This window comes from Lolium perenne, chromosome 1 (assembly GCF_019359855.2).
Source record: "Lolium perenne isolate Kyuss_39 chromosome 1, Kyuss_2.0, whole genome shotgun sequence".
Classification (NCBI taxonomy): domain Eukaryota; kingdom Viridiplantae; phylum Streptophyta; class Magnoliopsida; order Poales; family Poaceae; genus Lolium; species Lolium perenne.
Genome location: NC_067244.2, coordinates 161,953,948 through 161,963,961, shown reverse-complemented (window position 1 = coordinate 161,963,961; position 10,014 = coordinate 161,953,948). Strand labels below are relative to the sequence as shown.

At 47.7% G+C, this 10,014-nt stretch overlaps 1 protein-coding gene across 1 annotated transcript; it reads right to left on the bottom strand.

Annotated features, from left to right (window-relative positions):
- Positions 1 to 912: 912 nt before the first annotated feature.
- On the bottom strand, positions 913 to 2,022 carry LOC127334812 (uncharacterized). The gene has a single exon (XM_051361348.1). It carries the CDS (start codon positions 2,020 to 2,022, stop codon positions 913 to 915), a length of 1,110 nt encoding a protein of 369 aa, XP_051217308.1.
- Between the last annotated feature and the right edge of the window lie 7,992 nt (positions 2,023 to 10,014).

Genomic DNA, 10,014 nt, shown 5'->3' with positions numbered 1-10,014 from the left:
CTCTGCACTTGCCGCATTTGCCTTCATGAAGATCAGGCTGTCGTCAGCAAATAGCAGGTGATTAATCCATGGCGATCGGGGACTCACCCTAATCCCTCTATCAACACGATTTCCACCGAAAAAGTTCAGCAGGGTAGTAAAACCCTCCGCACATAACAGGAACAAAAATGGGGATATAGGGTCTCCCTGCCTGAGGCCCCTTGTCGGAACAAAATATGGAAGCAATTCCCCATTAGCCCTCACCGTGAACCTGACTGAAGTCACACACTTCATAATCAGCCTGACAAACTCTGCACTGAAACCAAGTTTCAACATCATCGCTTGCAGGTAATGCCATTCAACACGATCATATGCTTTCATCATATCTAACTTGACTGCACTCACATGATTCTTTCCCTTCTTCCTCTTCCTCATCGCATGCACGCTTTCATATGCAATCAACACATTATCAGTGATAAGGCAGCCCGGGACAAAAGCACTTTCTTCTTCACCAATAATTTCACCCAAAGGTAGTCTCAGCCTATTAGATATACACTTCGATGCAATCTTGTACAGGACTGAGCATAAAGAAATGGGTCGATATTGTGAAATACGTTGAGGATGTTTTACCTTGGGTATGAGTGTAATGGATGTGTCATTCAGACCCTCAGGTAGCTCACCTCCATTCAGAAAGTCCAGAACAGCAGTAACAATATCGTCATGCAATAAGGCCCAGTGCCTCTGGAAAAAACCCGCCGTGAAACCATCCACACCCGGAGCCTTTGACGGCGCCATCTGGAACAATGCCACTTTTACCTCTTCTGCTGTATAAGGCTTGTCCAGATCGAGATTCATTTCTGTCGTTACACGGGTTGGCACAATGTCTAGAAGATCATCCATTGGCCTAAAACCCTGAGAGGTGTACAGGTTTTGCTAAAAGCCTTGAATCTCTTCACAGTTATCCTCCCAAGTCATACATTTTGTACCATCCACTCGTTCAAGTTCTACAATCTTGTTCGTTCTCTTCCGCTGCGCTGCACAGGAGTGAAAATAGGCTGTGTTGCGATCTCCCTTTCGCAGCCATTGGACTCTGGATCGCTGGCGCATCCAAATCTCTTCTTGACGTAGGACTTCACGTAATTTCTTAGTTATCGCCTTCTCTTCATCCGTTGGTCCTCTACCCACAGATCGGATGCGGAGATTATTTAGCTTCTGACGAAGCTTCCTAGCCTTGCGCGCCAAACACCCGAATTCTTTTGCTCCCCATGTACTCAACTTATTCTGCATTGTGGAGAGAGCCTGGACTACACCACCTAGTCCATCAGCACCTGCACCTCGCCTCCAGCTATCAAGTACAAGTCGGTCATAGTCTGGGTGAGTCTGCCAAACATTCTCATAGCGAAACTGTTTGCCACTCCTCCCATTCCTATCAGCCATGCTGCTCCGAAGCTCCACCAGCAAGACACAATGGTCTGATTCGGTGGTCACAACATGCCGCACTTTAGTGTTCTCGAATTTTGATAAGAAAGCCTCATTGCCAAAGGCACGGTCAAGCCTAGCCTTGACATTAGCATCACCCGCCTGACCATTATCCCATGTGTATTCTGTCCCAGACCAGCCAAGATCCTGGAACAAACACTCATCGATCACTTCACGAAAGGCTCTCATCTGCCACTCTGGCCTTGCCGCTCGCGAGAAATGCTCTGACGCATATAAAGTTTCATTAAAATCTCCCAGACACAACCACGCCGTATGCTCTAAAGCAAAAAGGGTCCGAAGAAACCTCCAACTATGACAGCGGTCTTCAGCCCTGGGGGCTCCATAGAACCCCGTAAACCTCCATTCATCCTCAATACAATCGTTTCTCCTCACCGACACGTCTATGTGGCAGGAACTGAAATTTTTCAGGTCGACTAACACGTCAGCTGACCAAAACAAAGCAACACCACCACTCAGTCCTGAACTTGCAACAGCAAAACATCCAGCAAAACCGAGAGTAGCTTGCAAACCTTCTACCCTTTCTTTAGATATCTTCGTTTCCATCACATAGAGTAGACTGGGTCTCTCTTGCCTCACAATATTGCGAAGCTCTCGAACGGTCGCCGGGTTCCCAAGCCCCCGACCGTTCCAACTCATGCAAATCATTGATCCCGGCAGGGCTGCTCAGCAGCCACTGCCATATTTTCAGAATTCGTTGGAGTTGGCCTCTTTTTCTTCGGGTCAGGCTCCAAACCCGTATTCTCCTCTACAGCCTCCTTCCCTCCCTGCTGACCCCGGCTCATATCCTCGGGGTTAAAGGCTGTTTGAGCAATCATCAAAGAAGGTGTTTGCACCTTCCTATAATATTGTGTCTGCGCCCCTGCCTTGCATTTATTTAGCGTGCTTCGATTATTCTTCTTCAGAGGCGATGTGGCTTCAGTCCCTTTATCATCAGCATTGCTCGAGCTACGAGTTTCAGCTTTAGAATTACTATGTTCCGCATTCGAGCCCTCGCCATACGAATTCTTCCACTTCTCATCCGGTGCCCTCAGCCCCTTCCCGTACGGCAGATTTCCATTGGAGTCACCGGTGCCCGGATTATGACAGAAAAGATCAGAGTGACCCAATCGACCACAGGAAAAACAGAAGTGTGGGATCTGCTCATATTGCACTTCATAAACATCCATACTCTGCCGTCTGGCCGATTCAATCACAATACAATGCCTCAAGGGATTGGCAACCTCCACTGTTACTCTAGCCCTCAGGTATCCTCCCATATTATTGAATTCTACCTCTGTCGCGTCTTTGTCAATCTTGCGCACTATAGGTAGCCACCACTTCTTCTCTCTAAGATTATACGGTAGGTTCAGAACCCTAGCCCACAACTGGATTCGATCAAACCGCAACTCAGATGGTTTCATGCAATCCTCAAACTCAGCCAAAATCACAGCATTCTTGCTCACATGCGAAGGCGATCCGTTCCAAACCCTGTCCCGATCGCGCGCCGTGGCAAACTCAGCAACAAAAGTATTCTCCCCCTCCGATCGAAACTCAAGTCCCTTAGGGTTTCCCCATGCCGGCCGCAAAGCGCTAATGATTGTATCGATGTGAAAAACATGGCGATGGAGGACCTTACCCGCCACCAGCCACTTCTGCTTCGCCCCTTCATCACGATCGTCAATCACCAGTGGAGTTGCCTCCTCTTCAGTGATATCCAATCTACCAAGTTGTTCCTCCAAACACGCCCGCGCTGCCCTGGGCGACAGCGCTGCATCCCTCTTCTCACTCCCACGCTCCGACGAAGAAATGCCTCGCCAGCAAACCTTGTCGCCCCGCCGATGAGATCAGCGTGCGCCGCCGGAAGTCCACAAAACCCTAATCGCTAGAGGAGAGGCTCCGAGGGTTACGGGAAAATCCCTACTTCCTGTAGCCAGCGAATTAACAGCCTCGGCAATACAATGCTCCTCATTAGGCAAATGCATGCCATGTACGATAGTATACATCCAGTAAAGAAGTCTATACTGACATAAAAAAGACTACATTGGGGATGAGAGTCAATTGGTGAATCTACAATACGGAGTACATAAAATCTTGCTCGTAGCTGATTTTGGCTAAGAGGGTTTTACTCACATTACACGTGCCACTTTCCTTGTCTGCAAAACAAGTTCCAATAAAGGAAGAGGAAAGAAGAGGACATTGTGGGCGAGATTGAACACCTTTTTATGTGTTAAGCTGAGGCCTTGTTTAGCTGAGGATTTCGACTTAGGCCTAACAGCTCAGCACACCCAGAAATAAATTTCCTTGCGCGCACCACTGTCAGCGAAAATAACAAAATTAGCACGCAAGATTAAGAACGAAGTGAATTTAAGTAACTTGGTTAGCTTTTCAAGCAATATATTCAGAGAAAGAGCACACATGTCCGGCTAGAAATAATCGTTAGAGAAGAACAATAAATCTAAGGCATCCCACTTCATATGCAGAAGGGATGCGACAACGCATGGATTCATACCTTGAGTCGACTCTGGCTCGTAGAAGGGCGGTCGCGCCTCGAGGATGCCGGCGATGTCTCCACCTCAATCTCACATGTGACTGCTTCTCGGTGGGCGGTGCGCCACGCCATGTAGAAGATCTATCAAAAGAGGAGAGCCCGATGACGCTACCGACGCCTCAACCTTGATAGCACCGGCTTGTTGCTCCGCACCGAGATGCGCCACGTGCAAGATTTAGCGGATGCGCCAATTTTAGAGATATGTCATGATCGTTGTAACAAATTTCAACATGATGATGATTTGATCCTGCACTCGGCCTTGAACATAAGTACTAGTACAGTCTCACAATTTTTTTTTATCATTATACTTTGCGAGATTTAGCGGATGCGCCAAATTAAGAGATAGATCATGATCATGGTAACACAATTTTCAATGTAATGATGATTTGATGTTGCACTAGACCTTGAACATAAGTACTAGTACGGTCTCAAAATTTTGTATCATTATACTTTGCAAGTTTTAGCGGATGCGCCCATTTTCAGAGGATCATGGTAACAAATTTTCAACGTGATGATGATTTGATGTTGCACTCGACCTTGAACAGAAGTACTACTACTGTCTTACAATTTCTTTATCATTATACTTTGCAAGATTTAGCAGATGCGCCAAATTCAGAGATAGATCATGATCATGGTAACAAATTTTCAACGTGATGATGATTTGATGTTGCACTCGAACTTGAATAGAAGTACTAGTACAGTCTCACAATTTTTTTACCATTATACTTTGCGAGATTTAGCGGATGCGCCAAATTCAGAGATAGATCGTGATAATGGTAACACACTTTTCAATGTAATGATGATTTGATGTTGCACTCGGCCTTGAACATAAGTACTAGTACGGTCTCACAATTTTGTATCATTATACTTTGCAAGTTTTAGCGGATGCGCCCATTTTCAGAGGTAGATCATGATCATGGTAACAAAATTTCAACGTGATGATGATTTGATGTTGCACTCGAACTTGAACAGAAGTACTAGTATGGTCTCACAATTTTTATTATCATTATACTTTGAAAGATATAGCGGATGCGCCAATTTCAGAGATAGATCATGATCATGGTAACAAATTTTCAACGTGATGATGATTTGATGTTGCACTCGGCCTAGAATAGAAGTACTAGTACGGTCTCACAATTTTTTTATCATTATACTTTGCAAGATATAGCGGATACGCTAATTTCAGAGATAGATCATGACCATGGTAGTGACCAATATTCAAGGTGATGATGATTTGATTTTGCACTCGGCCTTGAACAGAGGTACTAGTACGGTCTCACAATTTTTTATCATTATACTTGGACCTTAGCGAAATTCAAAATCTCATAGCGGCAAAACTTCCCGCCTACAAAATACAAAAATTTCACACGCTTCCAAATTCCCATTCTACCCCTGTGGAGATGACAGCAAAGTCGGTTGGTGGTGGGGTCTGCCCGTCATTTTTTTGGATCACCACCTCCCTAGCCCAGGAAACCCTCCCCAAAAAAATTCATTTCCCTCAGTCTCTCATCTGAGACCACCCACCGGAACTTCTCAAGTCCCTCTCTCTACCACCTCCACAACCACCGCACCGGAACATCCCCGCCGGACTTCCCTGGCCTACCCATCATCCGGTTGCCGGAGCCGCTTCATCGACGCCGTCATCAACCGGATCGGATCATCCCCGCCGAACCTCGAAACCATATGCTCATCTAGCAGTCTACCGCTGTCGCTTCAGCTGCGGTATCGTCCACCCCACCGGAGCCGCTTCGCCGGATCCGTCGTCCACCGCATCGGATCTTGCTCACCGACACCGCTGTGCACGAACCGGATCTGCTTCACCGGCACCGTGAATGATCTAAACTCTTCTACTGTCGCTTTTCTATTGCTTGCCTGCAAGTTCTTGTTTAATCTTGGGGGAACCTGTTTGTGCTAACGACGCGCCGTTACGTTTTTGCAGATGAGATGACTAACCATGAATTGTAACGGCCGTCTGTCCAACCCCAAGTAGCACATGTAGTGTACTTCATCACCGGATCTATCAACCCCAGGAAGATCTGCTGTGACTCCCACAGAGTGCTTCTCCTAATGTAAGTCCCTTGTTTTAGCGCCATGTTCTGGGTTCAGATGCTTGTTTGTCTGAAGCTCTTTTAGTTCATTCCTAGCTATGATGGTAACACCTTGCTTTTTTCTAGTTCATTGCTAACTTTAAGCGATTGAACATTTTGGTTTGCATTCCCTGCTCTGTAGCCATCATAACTTCTATCTTGCTCAGTCGTTGTTACAAAAATTATAGGTTGCTACCATTTTGTTCATGCCAATATTGTTCTTCAAAAGCTGCTATCACTCTGCTATCTAGCTACGACCATAAGTATTTAGTTTGGCATGCTATCACTCTGCTATCTAGCCTGTAGTACAAATAAACTTGTCATACTACTAGATAATAATTTTGTGTGCCATCTTGTTCTTCAAAAGCTGCATTATTGACTTGTTTCTCTGACTTGGCATGACCCTCACATATGGAATGCTGAACATATTGGTTTGCATTCCCTCTTATACAAGTTCACAGGTGATCCCACTATATTCTGTATCTGGTCCATCCTAAGCTCCAGCATTAACTATCCTCTATGTGTTGCTCATTACAAGTTTATATCCCGAAACATCTTGATTTGCATCCCCTTCACTATAAGTTTAGGAGTATTATTTAGTTCACGGCCAATTTGAAGTAATTGCACTTGGCACATGTTGGTTCACATTCCCTCCTCTTTAGCTTTTGCCATCGTAACTTCTATTTTTGGTTTACATTCCCTACTCTGTAGATGTAGCAATCATAACTTCATCTTGCTCAGTCGTTGTTACAAAATTTATAGCCAAATGTTATTCCCTGAACATGTTGGTTTGCATGGGACTTGACAGTAGTAAGTCTGCCGTTTCATTTTAACGTGCTCTGTTATATTGGCTGTTGGTATGCGGCATGATCTCTTTGTTTTCTTATTGTGCGCATTACAATGATCTTCTTATAACGATGAAATGATGAGTTCCAAATTCTTTGGCAAACAATATTGTAGTGTCTTTGCCTTTCCATTGTTGCTGTCTTAACTTGTAAGGTCTTTGTTTCAGATATAGGTGGTGCATGGACAACTTAAAAGATTGCCGAATGGCTTCATTGTATTGCTAGGTTTAACTACCATTCAATTTCTCTGGGTTCTGTAATATTTTTTCAAAGCCTTGCAGCTGATGTAATATTTAGTTAGTTTTTATAGTTCTTCGCGCATTTTTTCTATGGTGCTTGTGGTAAGTGAGGCTATCCGACAGAAATCATGTGCTGCGTAAATATTCTCAGTATCTAAATCACAAATTCCCATCCCTTAAATGGCCCAATTAAGCGAAATCACATAAGTGCCGGCCCGCAAAATCCTAAAGCGCCTATTCTGCCGGCATATAAACAGCAACTAAACGAGTGGGCCAGCCCACTTGATTTCTGGTGGACCCCACCGTCTAATTGGGCCGGACCACTTTCTTTAATGTGGACCCCACACACATCTGGGCCGGCCCTGTAACAGAAAAGCGCCCCACAAGATTATTGGGCCGGCCCACTAACTTGTTGGGCCAGCCCAACTGCTTTTATGGTGGACCCCACATGCTAAGTGGGCCGGCCCGGTTACACGATAGGGGACCCCACATTTATTATTGGGCTGGCCCACTATCTTGCTGGGCCAGCCCACTTGCTATATGGTGGACCCCACATACTAAATGGGCCGGCTCATTAATAGGAATGTGGGACCCACCTGTGTTTTGGCCCGGCCCACTATCTTGTTGGGCCAGCCCACATGCTATATGGTGGACCCCACATACTAAATGGGCCGGCCCTTTAACAGGAAAGTGGGACCCACCTGTTTTTTTTGGCCCGGCCCACTAACTTGTTGGGCCGGCCCACTTGCTATATGGTGGACCCCACACACTTAATGGGCGGCCCTTTAACAGGAAAGTGGGTCCCACGTGCTAATTAGGCCGGCCCACTAACTTCTTGGGCCGGCCCAGTTGCTTTAAGGTGGACCCCACTTGTTAAATGGGCCGGCCAGATAACAGGAAAGTGGGCCCCACATGTCTTGTGGGCTGGCCCTTTTGCCTGTTGACTGGTCAAACGAGTGCATTCGGCCCGGGCCGCATGCTTAGTGGGCCGGCCCTTTTAAATTTTGACCAGTCAACCTTAGAGGTTAGGCCCGGCCCACGTAACTAATGGACCAGCCCAGCTATATAGTTGACCGGTCAAATTAAGTCAGCTGGCCCGGCCCGCAAACTTAATGGGCCGGCCCGCTTAAGACGTGGCAGGCCTCGTGTGGGCCTACCATCTACCACGGGGTTTCAGCCGGTTAACGCCGTTAACTGCCAGTTAACGGCGTCTGCCACGTGTCAGTTTGCATGACGTCAGCAGTCAACGGGCTCCCGGAAACACTTGGGCAACGGTCCGATTTTCCGTGGTGGAAGGGCGCCCAAGCGCGACGGACCGAAAAAATCGTCGTAGGACTTTGCCTGACGCAGTTTCCACAACAGAACCCATATCGTCGGGTTAGGCCCATAGGTGACGAAAAATACCCCTTAGCGGACGATTTTGAGACGTTGTCTATCAGAACTTTTCTTGTAGTGTGCGGCCATTTCATCAAACACCTTATGTGCAAGATTTGACTATGTGCATACATCCTTTTATCCATTGGATTTTTGCCTAAACCATCATCCCTTATGTCATCCCTCACTCCTCCTACTCCCCTCTGGACAATGCCATGCTCTTGCCCCACTGTTCAAAGGAGAAAATGATCAAACTTTGCCTATGTCATGTACCATGCCAACCCTCATGCCAACCCCTCTCTCCACTCACCTCTGGCTCCCCTCAGCATGTCCTGGAGGTTGACCTTGCTCCACTGAGCCTGCTGGTACTAGCCATCGACCAAGGAGAAGCTTGCACAGCCCTAGCCCGGACGCGCCCATGCCGCCCAGACGCGCCAGCACATGCACGGACACGCCCACGGGCTCTGCAGAGCACGTCGTCGCCCCGTCACTGCTGACCTCCCCTCGTCCTCTCCTCTCGCACACGCACTCACCACAACGCCAGCAACCTCCTAGACACCTCCATTTCTCCGCGCATGTCCTGTAGCTGACGCCACCGTCGACGACTTCCACCGGACCCGTGGCACACGACGACGTCGCCCGATCCATCCCGTCCACCATTTTCTGTGCCACGAAGCCTGTCCTGCTCGCCATGACGCCAGGAACAGCGCTGCGTCCTCGCCCACACATTTGAGCCGCTGTAGCACCGTCGCCATGTCCGTGAGCCTCGGCACCTCCCGCCCGCTATAAAAGGAGCACGCCCCGGCCTCCAATCTTCACACCATTCCACTCCCCTCCTTCCTCTCGCTCTCCTCGACCACTTCCTCGTCCACATTGTCGTCGGAGCCACCCCAATTTCACTGGAGTTCGCCGCGACAGTAACTAGAAGGAGGCGACGATTTCGACCACCTCAGCTTCTCCCACGACCCTCGTTCGCCTCGCCTTCGTCTTCCACGCTGATCACCGTCAACGCCGACCCTTGCCGGAGCCCAGGTGAGCCGCCGACCCCCTAGCTCCGCCTCAGCCAGGGTTTGCGCCCGTCGTCGACGACGACGAGTCTCGATCGCTCGATCATGTTCTAATCCTACGGTCCACCGCTAGCGTACCGTTTCGGTGTTTAAAGACCCGCTGACAGGTGGAGCCCCCTATCAGGCAGCCCACGCGTGCGAGACGCGTAGCTGGGCCGGCCCGTTTAGTTTTCCCGCCTAGGCCACAAGTTTGAATTCGATTAATTCGTTTAAACCTAAATTTCTATACTGGTGCCTTATTCAAATTTGAATAAAAACTAATCTACAAACCCAATTTGGATGATTCCAATTTTGTGTGAAAGTAGATGAAATTCTCTATCCAACCCCACTGGTCTCAACCCTTGATTCATTATAGAACACTTGCAATAAAAATAACAAGGCAGTACCTTTTCAAAA

Excerpts from the sequence above, each read along its gene's own strand:
- LOC127334812 (XM_051361348.1), bottom strand. The coding sequence starts at position 2,022 with ATGGAAACGAAGATATCTAAAGAAAGGGTAGAAGGTTTGCAAGCTACT.